The sequence below is a fragment of the Hibiscus syriacus genome, unplaced genomic scaffold (assembly GCF_006381635.1).
Source record: "Hibiscus syriacus cultivar Baekdansim isolate YM2019G1 unplaced genomic scaffold, ASM638163v2 tig00110328_pilon, whole genome shotgun sequence".
NCBI classification, from domain to species: Eukaryota; Viridiplantae; Streptophyta; class Magnoliopsida; order Malvales; family Malvaceae; genus Hibiscus; species Hibiscus syriacus.
The window spans coordinates 5,721,892-5,738,922 of record NW_024062685.1 but is presented as its reverse complement, the minus strand read 5'-3'; the positions used below and the strand labels follow the sequence as shown (position 1 = coordinate 5,738,922).

The following is a 17,031-nucleotide window of genomic DNA, read 5'->3' as shown; positions in this document are numbered from 1 at the left end:
TCTCCTGAAGAAACATACTCAGCTTGGATAGAGCAGGTTGAGGCTCGACATTCTCACACTGTTTTTGACAGTGCTTGTTTGTTACTTAAAAAAAATTCTTAACCATTTGATAATAAACACTCATATTTCATCATGTAATTAACTTAAATTTTAGTTTTCACAACGTATATTAAATTTATTATTTTATTTTATATACACTATAAAATAGAAAAGCTTAAATATCAAAATATTATTTTTATTTAATTTAATATATATTATTAAAAATATTTATATATTTTCAAAATTTTAAAGATATCTATATTGTATATTTTTATATTATTTTTAATATCATTATTCTTATTTTAATAACTTAAATTTCTTTAGAATATATTTATCTAAATAAAATAATTACAAATGATAACATTTTAAAATATTATTAAAATTCTTACTTAATTTAAGTAATATAAAAAATTATACTAAAATGTGAAAAAACATGGTAGATGGTCAAAATCATATGCAGAGAAGTTTATCATTGGTGAAATTCCATTTTGTTGAGTCCGTCGTCCCCGAAACAAGTGACAAACAATCCGGAGAAATGAAAATAAAGGAGAAAATCAAGACAGAATGAAACAGTCAAGAGAAATGCACAGAACACACAACTGATCTCCATTTCCCGTCATTACGAAAATTACAAGAAAAAGAGAACCCCATCTTTCCTTTTCAACCATCTCGGATCAGACATTCATCTGCCTTGTTTCCAGGTACAATTATTATTGTTATTTTCACCTTACAAATGTGTTTTTTTTTCTTTAAACCAGTGTTAAGTATCTGACAAATTTTGGGTTCTTTTGTTTCTTTATGTTTTGGATCAAATTGGGATCTCTTCCGGAACATTCTCTGTTTTTTATTCTTTGAATATTTGGATTTGCAGCGTTTGTCTGTTTGCTTTTTTTTTTTTATATATATAACGATGGATTCGAAATCACACAAGAGGAGAGCAACTATAGATAATGGTGAGACAGGGGAAGACTTGGTGCTTGCAACTTTGATCGGCAATGGTGATGATTTAGGTCCCCTTGTTAGACATGCATTCGAAATGGGGAGGCCGGAGCCGCTTGTTCAGCAACTGAAGCATCTCATGAAAAAGAAAGAAGTGGAGATTGAGGAGCTCTGCAAGACTCACTACGAGGAATTCATTCGTGCTGTTGATGAGCTTCGGGGCGTCTTGGTCGACGCTGAAGAGCTTAAAAGCGACCTCGCCAGTGATAATTTCAGGTTGCAGGAGGTAGGGAGTGCTTTGCTGCTCAAACTTGAAGAGCTTCTTGAATCTTATTCCATCAAGAAGAGTGTAACTGAAGCTATCAAGATGTCCAGGATTTGCATTCAAGTGTTGGAGCTTTGTGTTAAATGTAACAAGCACCTTTCACAAGCCCAGTTTTACCTTGCTTTGAAAGCTGTGGATTTAATTGAGAAGAACTACTTGCAGAATATCCCTGTGAATAAAGTCAAGATTGTTATAGAAAAGGCCATCCCTATGATAAAAACACATATTGAGAAGAAAGTGACTGCACACTTTAACGAGTGGTTGGTTCACATCAGGAGTTCCGCTAAGGATATTGGGCAGACCGCAATAGGACAAGCCTCATCGGCTCGCCAGAGAGACGAGGAAATGCTCGAACGGCAGAGAAAAGCCGAGGAAATGAACATGGCTGGCATGGATTTCGTGTATCAATTAGAAGTTGATGATGTTGCTGAGGAATCTGTTTTGAAGTTTGATCTTACACCCCTTCATCGGTCGTATCACATCCATACCTGCCTTGGACTCCAAGAGCAATTTCGGGATTATTACTACAAAAACAGATCAATGCAACTCACTTCAGACTTGCAAATCCCTTCCTCGCAAGCATTCATTGAATCACATCAAACATATCTGGCACAAATTGCAGGTTACTTCATTGTGGAAGATAGGGTCCTAAGGACTTCCGGAGGTTTGTTGTTGGATGAACAAGTTGAGACAATGTGGGAACAAACTGCGGCTAAAGTGGCACCAGTTTTGGATAAACAGTTTGCTCTAATGGATTCCGCAACTCACCTTCTATTGGTGAAGGATTATATCACTCTTCTTGGGGCAACTCTTAGGCAGCATGGGTATGAAGTGAGTTTGATTCTTGAGGTATTAGATAAGAGCCGAGAAAAATACCACGATCTTCTTGTTGAAGAGTGTCGTCAGCAAATTGAGAGCATTATTTCTAATGATACATGTGACCAGATGATGATGAAGAAGGATTCGGAATATGATAGTAATGTTTTGGCATTTCATCTTCTGCCTTCAGATACAATGCCAGCTTTTCCATATATTGCACCATTCTCCTCTATGGTGCCCGATTCCTGTCGTATTGTTCGATCCTTCATCAAAGGCTCCGTTGATTACTTGTCATATGGATTAAATCCTAATTTTTATGATATAGTGCGCAAGTACTTGGACAATCTCTTGATTGATGTGCTTAATGAAGTGGTCCTTAATAAAGTTCATAATACCGGCCTTGGTGAGTCTCAAGTCATGCAGCTTGCTGCAAATATATCGTACCTCGAACGAGCTTGTGACTTTTTCCTACAATATGCTGCTCAATTGTGTGGGATTCCAGTTCGATCCGTCGATCGGCCTCGAGCTGGTTTGACAGCCAAGGCCATCTTAAAAACATCAAGAGATGAAGCCTATCTAGCTCTCCTGACTCTGGTAAATAGTAAGTTGGAAGAGTTCATGGCACTCACAGAAAACATAAACTGGACATCAGAAGAGCTAGTCCAAAACAACAACGAGTACATGAATGAGGTCGTTTTTTACCTCGAGACGCTGTTGTCAAAAGGACAGCAAATTCTTCCATTGGATGCTTTATACAAGGTTGGAAGCGGGGCTCTCGAGTATATATCGAGTTCCATCGTTGCAGCATTTCTAAGCGATAGTGTGAAGAGGTTCAACGCCAATGCAGTGATCGTAATCAACAATGATCTAAAGATGCTAGAGAATTTCGCAGACGAGAGGTTCCAAACCACGGGGCTAAGCGAGGTATACAGGGATGGCAGTTTCCGAGGTTGCTTGGTCGAAGCTCGACAATTGATAAACCTGTTGTCCAGCAGCCAGCCAGAGAATTTTATGAATCCTGTAATTAGACAGAAAAATTACAACGCCTTGGATTACAAGAAAGTGGGCATCATTTGTGACAAATTCAAGGATACGGCAGATAGCATATTTGGGAGTCTTTCTAACAGAAACACCAAAACAAATTCACGCAAGAAGTCCATGGATATGCTCAAGAAAAGATTGAAGGACTTCAATTGACAACAACTATAACAAAATGAATTTTAGGGTTTAAATGTTGTTTGCGTGCATTACAAGGCGAAGCCTTTTCTGTTTCTGTTCCCGTCTTCCTATTATCTCCAAGTGATAGTATCTATTTTGGTCATATATTATAAATATTTATTTTAATAATGAAATTTTTATATCATTTCTCGTTCTCAAAGTTCTGTAAAATTTATTTATTATCTGTTTAGATCTCAATTCAGTTAGAAAATAATTTAAACATCCTTATTTTAATTGATAATTAATATACTATTTTTATATAATTTTTAATTAGAATAATGAAAATTTATTATTTTAAATTTATTAACCGATTAATACAAATAGAGTACTGTAGAGACGACATCGATCTTTTTAATTTAGTTTACTCTATTCGTAAACATCAATGTTCGAGCCCTTAATTTTGCTTAAGGGATCAAGTGTTTTATCTCACTAGACCAACTGATTGTGGGTGATATTTTCGGATATTGAATATAAACAAATTATAATAATTCGAAAGATTATAGGTTAAATTTATAAAGTGAAACAATTAAAGTATATTATTACTAAATTTATGTTTAAAAAATAAAAAAATTTAAGATCAAATAATCATCGACGATAAACATTAATTGTTAATAGTAATAAGTGAGGATCGATATAAGAAATTTTGACTGAATTACGAGGTTAAAAGGTTTTAGAATTTTTTTCATAAAAATATGAAATAATGAATAAATCAGGTCGTATTAATATTTCATTTATTTTAAATTAAATTATTGAATTATAATAAATTAATAATTCAGTGATCAAAATATAAAATAAATTGGAAAAAAATAGAAACATCATGTGATACGATGCGGCTCTCTTTGATCAGTGCCATAAAGTTGAAGGCCAAGGCGCCTCTTCTGCTGATTTCCTTCTCTCTGCCCACAGCCAAAAGTACTGTCTTTTCGCGGAGTTTCAGCTCCCCCAAATGCAATACCCTTATCCAAACTAAAAGCCCCAATATCCTAACCTCTATTTCCTCGCCGTTTCTCTGCTGCCGAGCAGCCATGGTCGCTGCCGCCTGCATCGAAGTCAAGGAGCAAATTGAGTTGACAGAGACGGAGAAGAAGATTTTCGATAGGCTTTTGAACACTCTTTGTCACTTCAATCTCCTAACTCAGCTTCGAGTTGCTGGTGGATGGGTCCGTGATAAGTTGATTCTACTTGCATTTCGAATAATTTATTAATTACAGCTGACTTCTTTCTTCTTTTTTTTAATGGATTATATGAGTAGCATTCAGTGTTCAAAAGAAATATTAACAAGTGAAAGAGAGAGATGCATGGTTATATAAAATATGGCAGATTTTAACTTGTCTACTGTTTATCTGTATTATTGCCTCCGGGAATCCTGTTTCTGAGGGTCCTTATTGCACCACATAACTCATAACGTGCATCCTCTGTCTGTATGAGTGCTTCATAAATGGATTCTGACGTTCCTATAGATTGACTTATGTTGTATTTAATTTGCTTGGCAGCTTCTCAGAAAAGAGTGCTATGACATTGATATTGCACTTGATAAACATGTTGGGTAGTGAATTTGTTGATAAGGTTCAGGAATACTTGTCATCTACAGGGGAAGTGGCACAAGGTCTTGCTGTCATTCCAAGGTATATTCATTGTACAATAAAAATGGCATCTTTCACTGCCTTACTAGCTGAGCCAATAGACATCATATTGTTATTTTATACAGTTTTAACTTGTTTCCTTTTGTTTTAGGACTTCAGTTGGATGTTGCTTGAATAATATAGTTTTGCAAGGGTAATGCAATAATCCTCAAGGGTAGCAATTAGAGTCCTGAACTAACTCTTGTTTGTGGAGCATGGAAGGGGATCAAATTTGAATTCACTGCAGTGGATACTTTAGATAAACAAAACTTGGATTTGAAGCAATTTTCAACTTCTAGGATATTATAAATTTCATCTGGATAGTGTGTATGCATTTTGATTTTTGGCTTTTATTTGCATATTAAGTTCATTGTCTTTGTTGGCTTTTCCTTATATAATTATATATTGGCTCATAGTATTTTGTTTGTTATTTTTTTTTTTTTGCATTATTTCTGGCCAATATACAGTATAATTTCATTTTGCAGTAATCCTGAGCAATCTAAGCACTTGGAAACTGCAAGGATGCACCTTTTTGATTTATGGATTGATTTTGTGAACTTAAGGTGTGAAGATTATAGTGAGAACAGCCGCATCCCTACGATGGTAAACAATATAACAAATATTGATATTTAGTTTCTATATAACTGTTTTTTTTTCTTTCCTTTTTTTTTCAACCTGAAGGGGAAAAGATCACGTTTAGAAATCTTAGGTTATTATACTATATATGTTCCACTTCTGACTTTTGAGGATAGATGACCTTAGCCGTCAGTTGGGGGTGTTGAGAATGAAGTATACTGGAACTTTGCAATTTATTAAATGATTTGTTGTTGTAGAGAAATGTATTGTTTACTTATCCTAGCAACGAAAACATATGAACCTGTTAAAAGATGGTTTCATTGTTTAACACAATTTTTTTCTGTTTCTTATTTAGTTTATATGTACGGTACCTAGCTGCTACATTCATAAGTTTTATTTACTGTTCCTTCATGTCTTGAATTAGAAATTTGGTACTGCTGAGGAGGATGCGTACCAAAGGGATTTGACCATTAATAGGTAAGCTTCTTTCCTTTTAATCACGTGTTATAGCTAGGAAATGATCATTATACTTCTCTGAGTATAATTAGCTTTTGGAAAATGAGTAATTCAAATAATAATGTTTTTTTGAACATTTTTTTTTTGCCTTTTTCTTGATATCATTTGTGTTCACGGAATTAATGGAGTTTTCTCCTCACTTACCAGCTTGTTCTACAACATTAACACCAACTTAGTTGAAGACTTAACTGAAAGTGGTAATACCTTCTGCCCACTGATTTTAATTTTTCGATAATTCCACATATTCTCGGGTTGCATTTATGTTTCATTTTTATTCCTTCTCATTTAATAAAATACAGGACTTGAGGATCTAAAATTTGGAAGGATAGTGACTCCATTACCTCCGAAGGCTACATTTTTGGATGATCCCCTAAGGGTTCTTTGAGCTATTCGTTTTGGTACTTTTTTTCCCTCTAGTGTCCTTCACCCTTTGATTGTTTATCATGGAGGGAATTTCCTTCATTCTTGTGCTCTCTCCCCCCCCTTTTCTTTTTAAATGAAATTTATTAGCATTGCATTTTCTAACCACGAGTGCAGCATGTAAGAATTTGGAGTCGGAGGCATAGCTAGTGTTGTGGAGATAAGTTGAGATTATATCAGGAATTCAAGTCTTAGGCAGAGAAACTATAGAAAAAAGTGTTGTGCTGCTGAATGATAGCTTCTGAATTATGTTTGAATGACTGTTTTAATTCTATCTATGAACAGAATAAGAAAATAAAATAAGTAGAATTTCTGAAATGCTTGGATTCTTGTTCTTTTGCAAAGCAGGCCGACTTTCTTATGCTTCTAGCAACTTCCTCGTGCAATCATTGCTGCATGGTTACCCTTTTCCTGTTTTTTGACCTCTGAATATACGTACACCAAAGGAGATGCATTATATGACTTTATTTTGTTGATTAGGTGCAAAGTTTGATTTCATACTGGACGAAGAATTAAAGAAAGCTTCTGCTTGTGATGACGTCAAAACAGCTCTTGCAGCAAAAATTTGCAGAGAGCGCATTGGAACTGAAGTATGTTATTTCATGTCTTGCACTTTTGTTGCTCTGCATAAAATCATATTTTCCGGATATTCATGGTAACCTGTTCAGAATATTCTCTACTGTGTGTACCTTGTTAAACTTATTAACTGTTCTTTTTCCATGTTGCTTGTCTTCCGTGCAGATTGATCTTATGATCTCCGGAAACCAACCTGTTAAAGCAATCGACTACATTTGTGATTTGACTTTATTTTGGATCGTCAATCTCCCTCCGAAGGTTGAGCCTGCTGTATCAGAAGAATGCTATAGGTTGTTAGTAATTTAATAATGCTATTTATTATTCATTCTAGACTTGCTTTTTTCTTAATATTATATTTGTTTTTTTTTTCAATTGGAGGATGCATGTCAAGTGCCACAAATTGACAAGATATTAAGTTGCACTTCTTTAAATATGGGGGGATAAATTAAATGATTCAAGGTAACTGATATATAATATATTAAGTTTCATTTCTCTAAGGCTAAAGAGGAAAAAAATTTGAGGTACTTGTGACAGACATAGCATGTGTACAGGACCATGCCTTGTCAAGGCAATATACCTTCAGTTTGGTCTTTGGCTGGTGCTTGCTTTACCTGTAGTTGGTTTAGGGTAGATGGAAGCTGTCGTTTGTAGATATTGTTTTTTAGTGTGCCAGAAGAATGCCCAAGTGTACTGAGAAAATATAGGTTGAGTTTGGTTTTTGGCTGGTGCTTGATTTATCTGTAGTTGGTTTGGGGTAGGCAGAAGCTGGCGTTTGTAGATATTGTTTTTAGTGGGCCAGAAGAATGCCCAAGTGTACTGAACATTCTTTTTGAAATTTCTGAGTTTCCTAGTCAAGTATTGTTCCTTTTACAACTATACAGGCTTTCTGCTGCCTATTTGGATGCTTCGTGGCAACTTATTCAACTTAATGGATGCTCCAACTTTGATGTGAGTAATGGAAGATCTAAAAGTTTTTTTTTTTCATTCTCCGTTTAGCTTCTATCATCCTCACTTGGCAGCAGCTTCATTTATTTTTTATTTTCTCTATTTTCCTTTGGGTATGTGTTCTGTTATCTTCTGAGTTATGGAATGTGAATTGTTGGATGAACAGAGAAGGCTCTGTTTGTACTCTGCTTTATTTCTTCCATTGTGCAGTGCCACACAGGGTATCAAATAGCGTTCCGAAAACGCTATAGCGGCCGCGATATTGCGGTCGTGCCACCGTCCGAAACCGCTATTCATGGTTTTTGCGGTGGGTCACGGATTCACACTGATTGCGGTCGATTACGCCCGCAATTTAACGAGAAACGGACGATTGCGCCGATAATGGGACGCAATCACCTTTATTCAACCGTGGTTGATTCACTGCAATCAACCATTCAACCGTTAAGAAAAACAAAAAAGAGTGAAATGGGGTTTCGAACCGTATAGAAGATGCAATCTTCACTAGAGAGATTTGGGGTTTCGAACATGGAAGAGTGAAATGGGTGGGGTGAAAATTGAAAAATTTGAACTGGGAAATGGGGATGGGAAGAAACGAAGAAGATGGGTTTGAGAGAAGTGGGAACTGGGAAGAGCTTAGAAACTTCTCGGCCTAATGAGTTTTATTAAAAAAAAGAAAATAGGAAAAATTATTTCATGCACCACTGATGAAAATTTGTTTTACAAGCTAGGTTCTAAACCTTCTAAACTTCTAATATTGTCATATATTTTATTTAAGATTTATGAGTTATCATTTTAGAATTTAAGGTTTATATTTTAGAGTTTAAATGTTATAGATTGGAGTTTAGAGTTCTTAAATAGGACGCACAATAATATTAAAGTTGAAAATTTTCCCTGTTAAATTTTATATATTCAGACCAAACTGAAAAAAAACATACAAATATTAAAAATCACATGTCATCGTTAATTGATTATCTTATCCTATCATCGGATTTTTAAAGTCTTCTATTTGGTTAAACTATATTATATATATGTCAATTTCGCTTAGAAAACATTTTAAAATCTTTAAAAATGATTCCTTATAATTGTAATTATTTTTATTGTGTTTTAAGATAAGTTGTGCAAGCTAGTAGGTAGGTAGAGAGATATGAGCGCGTTAGGTAGAGAGAGAGTGAGAGAAAAGTCAAAAATTTCCATTGATGCTGATGAGGAATGGACAATGTTCATTGATAATCTTAACAAAAGTGTTTCCAGAGGGGTGTTAAGGAATTATTTTAGTCCTTATGGTCAGATCTTGAGGATTTTCATCCCTCGTTTTTTAGAAAAACCAAATTATAAATCTTCTACTTTTGCTTTCGTCCAATATGCTCGTGAGGAAAGTAGAAACAAGGCAATCCGGTTCGTGAATGGGAAGTGGCTTGATGGAAGAAGAGTCTCAGTAGGGATCGCTAAGTATCAAAAGGTTAAGAGAAGGGAAGCTGTGGAGGGGAAGAGAATGTTGGAGATCAGGTCTGAGATTAAAGATGCACCAGGATCGGGGAGGAGAGCTGTGTCGTTGAGAAGCTTGAGAGATAACAGATCGTATAAGGATGTGGTGAACTCTGATTATGATTTGAGAAGGAAAACAGTATAAGGGGCAAACTTGCCGGGTAACAATCAGAGTGTTCCAACTGTGAGAAACGTTTGGGACATGCATATTCCATCAGATAATTCGAAATGGGTTAAACGTTCACTATCAGGGATAATGAAGTCTTCTTTTGAACATAACTCGGTGAAGGACGCTCTGGAGTTAGAAGGCATGGAAGTTCAAGTTGTTAGATGGGGTTATGCATGGAATGCATGCATAATTACTTTCAACTCGGTGGAGGAGGCCTCACAGGTATGGATGAATAAAAAGGAAAAGTTGTTCTTATGCTTTGATTGGTTAGCCCCAGATTTGAACGAGGATGGAGTTCCGTCGGCACTTTGCCAGATTGAGTTATTTGGATTGCCTTTACTGTGTTGAAATGAGGCATTCTTAAGAAAGCTTACAAGGAAGTGGGGTCAGTTTCTATGTTTAAACAAAGATTCAGAGAGCAGATCGGACCTCTCGACGGCAAAAGTTCTGCTCAGGGTGGAAAGTCCTTATGATATTCCTGATAAAGTGACGATTGGTTCGTATGGTAGATCGTTCAAAGTTACGATCACTCTGGGATCTGTTTTGATTAAACCAGAGGAAGAAGCGGGAAGGAAGAAGATGGAGAAATTTTCAAAAAAGAGGAACAATGGTCATGTCGTGTCAGAGGTGGGATCTGGCAGACATCTTACTCGGGCTGAAGACAGGGATGAGTCTGCAGAGGATGCTAGGCTTAAAGTCATTTCTTGGCTAAATTGTGGGCAGAACAGTGGAGTGAATGGAGTCAGTGGGGGACATGTCCAATCGAGTAAGTCAACAGCAGATAATTCTGATTGTGGGTTGTCAGGTTTCTTGGGAATTAAGACAAGTCATAATGACAATTACTTGGGCTTGGGATTGAGAGATACAATTGATCCGGTAGACTCAGTGCAATCTGAGGAAAATGAGGCTGCATTATTTCGAAATAAAAAATGGGTTCCCAGTGGGCCAGCATTTAATCTTAAATGGGTTGGGGACAAGTTTGTCTTACAACCCAATGTCAGTCCTACAATTCACTTGAGTGCTGCTGATGAGGGGGAGGATAGGGGGGCGAAAGTCAATTTTCAGGGGGGAAAGGAAGTGAATCCAAGTGAACAGGGAGATGTTATAAGAAAGCATAACTACATTGGCTCAAAAAGCCTGGAGGGGGACCACATTATTAGTTTGCAGATTGATAATGATGTAGAGGGGTTTAAATGTACAGTTGATAAATCGGAAGGTGGTAAGCAGATGGAGAAGGTTATGAATGATAATTTATGTAACTCTAATGAGGAAATCTTCTCAAGTTCGAGTACAAAGAATAGAAATAATGAGATTCAAGAGGGAAGTACTCCATGCCACAAGAAAGATGACCAGTTTAAAGCAAAGGAAAGTCATCTAGTTCTTATTATTCAGCAGGATCAGTGTATTCCTCGGTCTAAAAGCCTTAATAAGCGAAAGTTGAGAATAGCCCCTCGTCGATCAGGAAGTGTTTGCTCGGATACTGAAGTGTCTATCAGCTTCTATGATAGAGTTTATAGAAAGGTTCTTAGAAGTAAGGTCAGGGAGTCAGTGGAGCAAGTCAGGGAGGTTTCTCAGTATTCCCAATCTTCTGTTAAAGCTAGGATTGAAGCTGCTGCTAGTAGGGAGGTCTGTGAAATGTTGGGGATCACCTTTAAAGGGGGGCAGCAATTACTAGAGGAGGAGATTTTTAGGATGGAATTGAAGGGGTCTTCTCAATGACCTTGATGGTTTCTTTGGTTTGATGTGGAGTTTATGATTGTCAATTTTATGTCTAAGTTAAAATTAATCACATGGAATATTAGAGGTCTTGGGAGAAGAGAAAAAATAAGAGCAGTGGCCAGACTCGTTACTAGAGAGAAACCGTCTATCCTATTCTTACAGGAGTCAAAACTGAATGTTTGTAAAAGCAATTTATGGAGGAGGTTAGGAGGTAATCTATTGAAAGGTCATGTCTTTCTTCCAGCTGAGGGTTCTGCAGGAGGTCTGATAAGTTTGTGGAATGATAGTGTTTTTGTGGTCAATGCCGAACATAAACATAGCATATTCATAGCATTATCAGGAAAGTTCAAGCTGTATAATTTTGATTGTGTTTTAATAAATGTATATGGTCCAACAGTTGAAGCGGATAAAGATGAATTCTTTAGGGAGCTGATGTGTTTTGTGCAGTGTTTAAACCTGCCAATCTGCATAGGAGGGGATTTTAATGCTTATTTGGATACAAGGGAGAAATGCGGTGTAGCTCAAAACTAGCATTCCATGGATTTGTTTAGATCCTTTGTTCAACATTTTAATCTTATGGATTTACCATTAGTTGGAGGAAGATATACTTGGTGCAACAACAGAGAGTCTCCTACTTGGGTAAGGCTTGATCGGTTTATTATCAGTGGTTCTTTCCTAAATCAATTTCCTAATATGATCCAAAAAATGTTCCCAAAATCCCTTTCGGATCATAATCCTGTGGTGTTAGTAGAAGAATGCAACAATTGGGGACCAAAACCTTTTCGATTATACAACTATTTGTTAGAGGAAGACGGGTTTGTTGAGTTGATTGAAAATTCATTGTCTACGGTGAAGGCGAATGGTCGAAGGGGTCTATTTTCTCTACTTCGAGGAACAAAGCAGAAGATCAGGGATAGGCCTTTTTCGACTCAAAAGGGGATTTCTGAAAAAATTTCTCAACTAGAAAACTTGATTAATGATCTGGAATTCAAATTGCAAGAAGGAGGGATTTCCATTCAAGAAAGGGATTTGTTGATTCTCTCCAGGAATAAATTATGGAAGCTGCATAGGAGGGAAGAGAGTATTTGGTTACAAAGATCAAGATTGAAGTGGATCAAGGATGGGATAGGAATACAAAGTTTTTCCATTTAACAGCTTTAAATAGAAATAGAATGAATTCAATTTTGGCCCTGAGAGTGGCTGATGAAGAAATTTCTGATCCGAAGAAGCTGAAAAAATTTGCCTTTGAGTATTTTAAGGAGAACTACAGCTCTAAAAATACGCTGGAGGTAGAGGACATTAATCTCAATTTCATGACATTATCAGAGGAGCAGAAAAATGGACTTGAGGTACGGTTTTCAGAACATGAAGTTAGGGAAGCAGTGTTTCACTCAGACAGCTCCAAAGCCCCGGGTCCAGATGGCTTCACGATGAGTTTCTTTAAAAAATTCTGGCCTGTTTTGAAGGATCATTTAATGAAGTTTGTGGATGACTTTCACAGAGGAATGAGTTGGGAGCATGGGGTCAACCATGCTTTCATTACTTTGATTCCTAAAAAACTCAACCCTGAAGTTATTGAAGATTATAGACCAATTAGTCTTGTTGGAAGTTTGTACAAAATTATCTCTAGAATCTTATCGAGGAGATTGGTTTCTGTTATTAAAGTTTTGATCAGCCCATTACAATTCGCCTTTATTCCGAGTAGGCATCTCATTGATTGCGCTTTTATGGCAAATGAATCTATAGATTACTGGAGGAAGAAAGGTAGGAAAGGAGTTGTTTTTAAAGTAGATTTTCGCAGAGCCTTTGACTCAGTGGAATGGCCAATTATTTTGAGGTTATTGAAGATAATGGGTTTTGGAGACAAATGGATTTCTTGGATGGATTATTGTATTTCTTCTGCTTCAATTTCAGTCCTAATTAATGGTTCCCCTATTCAAGAATTTCAGATGGGCAAAGGGCTGAGACAAGGTTGTAGTCTATCTCCTCTTCTGTTTAATATTGTTGGTGAGCTATTGAACTTAATGTTGAGTAAGGCTGCTACCCTTGGTCTTTTTGAAGGATTCAATATTGGTATTGAAGAGAATCTTTTTAAGTTGACTCATCTGCAGTTTGCAGACGACCTAATCTTATTTTGCAGAGATTCTTCAACTCAAATTCTGAATTTAAAGAGAGTATTGAGGGTATTCAGTTTAATTTCAGGGCTTCATCTTAATCTATCCAAGAGTAAATTGTTTGGTGTTAATGTGGCAGAAAACAAACTAAAAGATTTAGCACTGGAAGCAGGTTGTGGAGTGGGATCTTTTCCTATGACTTATCTAGGTCTTCAGATAGGAACAAAGAAAAATTCAGAGTTATTGTGGGAACCAGTTTTACATAAAGTTTTCACCAGATTAGCAGGGTGGAAAGCTGCTTCTTTATCGTTGGCTGGAAGATTGGTGTTGATAAAATCGGTATTGTCCTCCTTACCTATTTTTTACCTCTCCATTTTCAAAATTCCGTTTAAGGTCAATCAGAAAATTAACTCAGTATTGGCAAGATTTCTTTGGGGTGAAGAATCTGACAAGAAGAGGGTTCATTGGGTTCATTGGAGTATAGTTTGTCAACCATTGGAAGAAGGAGGCTTAGGAGTATTGGACTTAAGTATGATTAATAGAGTTTTGCTAGGGAAATGGGTTTGGAAGTATGCAAATGACAAAGATTCTCAATGGAAAAAACTGATTTGTTGTATTCATAATGTCAGTATGGACTCTCTGTCTATAGGCAAGGTTGTTTCTCTTCAAGATTCATGGGTGTGGAGAGGAATTCGGAGTAACTATGAGAAAAAGGACGAGATTGGGGATTGTTTGAGATCCAATTCGAAGATCCAAATGGGGAATGGTAGGTCAATTGATTTTTGGAATGATATTTGGGTTAATGGATCTACTCTTAAGATTCAATTTCCTAGAATCTATGCTCTGTCGACTAACAAAAGGGGAAAATTGGTTGAATTTGGTGGATTTGTAGTTAATGGTTGGGTTTGGAACATTCAGCTAAGGAGAAACCTTTGTGACTGGGAATTGGATCAGTGGCTTTCCTTAATGCTTTTGATTGACAACATAACACCGAATGAATCAGTGGATGATTTTCTGGGGTGGTCGGGGAAAGGGGATGGTTTGTTCTCGGTAAAATCCTGTAGAATGACTATCTCAAGCAGAACTGGAGGTCATTTTCAATGGAAGAAATGGGTGTGGTCCGGATTATCTCCTCCTCGAGTGGAAACATTTCTATGGCAGTTTACTCATCAGAAATTGGCGGTAAGAGTGGAATTGAAGAAAAGAGAGGTCAATCTAGAAGATGTTTTATGCCCTTTTTGCATCAAATATGAGGAATCAATTCGTCATCTGTTTTTTTCATGCTCGATTGCAGAGGAGTTGTGGTATAGATTTTTAAGGTTTTGGGACATCTCTTCGGTCATGCCCGAAGATCCTCCTTCCTTTCTTTGCTCTTGGTCTTATCTAAGGGAGTGTTCTAATATTTGGAAGTTCATTCCAGGTGTTGTTCTATGGTCTATTTGGAAAGCTAGGAATGCAGTGGTTTTTGAAAACTGGACATTAGATAATTTATCCCTATTCTTCATTTCCAGGTTTAGGTTGGCTAAATGGTTTTTAGCGAAATTTCCTCGTGCTAATATTCAAGTTGACCTACTAGTAGGGGATCCATCGCTTGCAGACAATTTGCCTATAAAATCCTACAATAAGGAGAAGGTTCTTAACTGGTCTCCGCCTCCTCCGAATTTCTTTAAATTCAATGTTGATGGTGCGGTAAGAGGTGATGGGCTGCAGGGAGGTATTGGAGGAGTCTTGAAAGATTCGGATTGTTCTACTTTATATACCTTTTCTTTTGCGGTTGGACCTGGTCCTCCTATGTTAGCTGAACTAAAAGCTATTAAACAAGGGATTGATCTATTCATTTCTTCCGAATGGGCTCTGAAGGGAAGACTAATCCTTGAGACAGATTGTAAAACAGCAGTTGACTGGATTTTGATGCCATTTTCTGCCCCTACTTTTTTCAATACTTTAGTTGGGGAAATTGAGGCCTTAGTTTCTGCTAGGGGTATTATTGTTAGATGGATTCCTAGGACACGCAATTGGGAGGCTGATAAGCTAGCTAAAGAGGGTATTGGTTGATGTTTGAGCTTTATGGTCGTTTTGGTTTGTATTTTATTTCGGACAATTTATTTAGTAAGCTGTAATCTTATGTAAACATGGTTTTAATATAATGAGGTACTCTTTTCCTCCTTCCGCTAGTTGCCTCTTTCACAAGAGCCAACTATGAGGGAGGTTTTTAATGAGACCTCCTATTCCTATCAAAAAAAAGATAAGTTGTGCAAAATTTAAAAAAATTCACGACCGCGACACCCACAGTGAATGCGATGGCATCTGTTATGTCCGCAACCGCGATAAATGCGACGCAACCAAAAACGTGACCGCGAACGCTATTTAAAACCCTGGTGCCACATACAAGGATCGTAAAGATATAATGGCACCAATCCTGTTCCTTCCATAAGCTTCTATGCATGAAGGCTTTATTCTTTCTTTTTGGTATCACTTTTTTTGTTATTTAGGTAGAGCATTGTGCGAGATTCTGATAAGGTTCTATATATACAATGCAGTTGATTATTATCATTATTATTTCTATATATTGGACACTGCACTTACTGACAAGTATTTGTTGAATAAGATGTTCTTCATCCTGCTTGGTTTATATTGTTCAAAATATTTTTGTTTATGATAAATCCATGAGTTGCTGTTATGACTCTAAACCTGTATAACTGGGCTGCAGATTCATGTGGTCAAATACATTTTCAGGGATTCTCTTAAGCGAAAAGCCAGTGATGCTGACACAGTGAGTATAGATTTCCTCATCTCCTTTCATATTGCTTGTTTTTCTTAGGATTGATTCGTTATAAACTGAATTGACAGCCTTCTTTTAGCATTCATTACCCATCTCTTTGCTTTGTAGGTCATAAGCATCCACAAATCATTGGAGAAATTATTGTCCTTGATTCCTTCTCTTTTATCAAATGAGGATGTCCAAATCACTGAGGTTGGCTGGGGAGAAGAATTTGATGTCCCTATACTTCAAAATTGCGGGTATTGACAGGTTTCTATTTTAAAATTTTCTCTGTGTAATTTGTTTTCTCTTCTAAGATAGATTTTCCAGAAAAGTTCATTATAAGTCGGTTCTTCAGAAAGCTGACTTTTCATTATATAACCATCTAGTGAGAATTGATATATTTTATTATATGTACTATAATTATATATATATATATATATATTTGATAATAGCAGTATTGTTTTAAGTATGACACATCAAAACTGGATAAAAAATTTGCTGGGGAACGTTTTTTCTTTTGGAACTGACCAAAGCATGCCTGGAGGCTGGAGCGTTCCTTGAGAAATATGCTTCTGGACATGCATTCTAGAACTAGAATAATGAGCATGGTTTGAATGCTCAATCATTTATCTTGGATTCAATCTGTTTAGGATATTTATGCTTTCTCATAATTAGTTATTTCTATTGAAAACTTCGCTCATCTTTACATGTCTTTGTCTATCAACTTGGTTTTCTTTTCACTGTTAAAACAGTTCAACAACTGGAGTGCTTTTTGGATTTTACTT

At 36.5% G+C, this 17,031-nt stretch overlaps 4 protein-coding genes across 5 annotated transcripts; all 4 read left to right on the top strand.

Annotated features, from left to right (window-relative positions):
* Positions 1-931: 931 nt before the first annotated feature.
* On the top strand, positions 932-3,496 carry LOC120118723 (exocyst complex component SEC15A-like). 2 transcript variants are annotated; one of them, XM_039138725.1, is made up of 2 exons: positions 932-2,995; positions 3,055-3,242. In XM_039138725.1, the coding sequence occupies exons 1-2, from the start codon at positions 950-952 to the stop codon at positions 3,148-3,150; spliced, it is 2,142 nt and encodes a 713-aa protein (XP_038994656.1). In that variant the 5' UTR covers positions 932-949; the 3' UTR covers positions 3,151-3,242. The 2 variants fall into 2 exon arrangements, with proteins under 2 accessions (XP_038994656.1, XP_038994655.1); XM_039138724.1 differs by having other exon boundaries at positions 932-3,496.
* A 672-nt stretch (positions 3,497-4,168) lies between these two features.
* Positions 4,169-7,072, top strand: LOC120118731 (CCA tRNA nucleotidyltransferase, mitochondrial-like). Its single transcript, XM_039138731.1, has 7 exons — positions 4,169-4,500; positions 4,834-4,965; positions 5,448-5,565; positions 5,963-6,015; positions 6,202-6,251; positions 6,354-6,452; positions 6,955-7,072. The coding sequence occupies exons 2-6, from the start codon at positions 4,853-4,855 to the stop codon at positions 6,437-6,439; spliced, it is 420 nt and encodes a 139-aa protein (XP_038994662.1). The 5' UTR covers positions 4,169-4,500; positions 4,834-4,852; the 3' UTR covers positions 6,440-6,452; positions 6,955-7,072.
* Positions 7,073-9,139: 2,067 nt separating this feature from the next.
* Positions 9,140-9,625, top strand: LOC120118323 (serine/arginine-rich splicing factor SC35-like). The gene has a single exon (XM_039138389.1). The coding sequence runs from the start codon at positions 9,140-9,142 to the stop codon at positions 9,623-9,625; it is 486 nt and encodes a 161-aa protein (XP_038994320.1).
* Positions 9,626-12,540: 2,915 nt separating this feature from the next.
* LOC120118322 lies at positions 12,541-16,510 on the top strand. Its single transcript, XM_039138388.1, has 4 exons — positions 12,541-15,526; positions 15,975-16,074; positions 16,219-16,255; positions 16,373-16,510. Exons 1-4 carry the CDS (start codon positions 12,541-12,543, stop codon positions 16,508-16,510), a joined length of 3,261 nt encoding a protein of 1,086 aa, XP_038994319.1.
* The last annotated feature ends 521 nt before the right edge of the window (positions 16,511-17,031 follow it).

Excerpts from the sequence above, each read along its gene's own strand:
- LOC120118723 (XM_039138724.1), top strand. The coding sequence starts at position 950 with ATGGATTCGAAATCACACAAGAGGAGAGCAACTATAGATAATGGTGAG.
- LOC120118731 (XM_039138731.1), top strand. The coding sequence starts at position 4,853 with ATGACATTGATATTGCACTTGATAAACATGTTGGGTAGTGAATTTGTT. Across the intron at positions 4,966-5,447 it reads GGTCTTGCTGTCATTCCAAG|TAATCCTGAGCAATCTAAGC; the intron begins GTATATTCATTG and ends TTCATTTTGCAG. Across the intron at positions 5,566-5,962 it reads ACAGCCGCATCCCTACGATG|AAATTTGGTACTGCTGAGGA; the intron begins GTAAACAATATA and ends GTCTTGAATTAG.
- LOC120118323 (XM_039138389.1), top strand. The coding sequence starts at position 9,140 with ATGAGCGCGTTAGGTAGAGAGAGAGTGAGAGAAAAGTCAAAAATTTCC.
- LOC120118322 (XM_039138388.1), top strand. The coding sequence starts at position 12,541 with ATGAATTCAATTTTGGCCCTGAGAGTGGCTGATGAAGAAATTTCTGAT. Across the intron at positions 15,527-15,974 it reads TGATAAGCTAGCTAAAGAGG|GTAGAGCATTGTGCGAGATT; the intron begins GTATTGGTTGAT and ends TTTGTTATTTAG. Across the intron at positions 16,075-16,218 it reads GACACTGCACTTACTGACAA|GGATTCTCTTAAGCGAAAAG; the intron begins GTATTTGTTGAA and ends ATACATTTTCAG.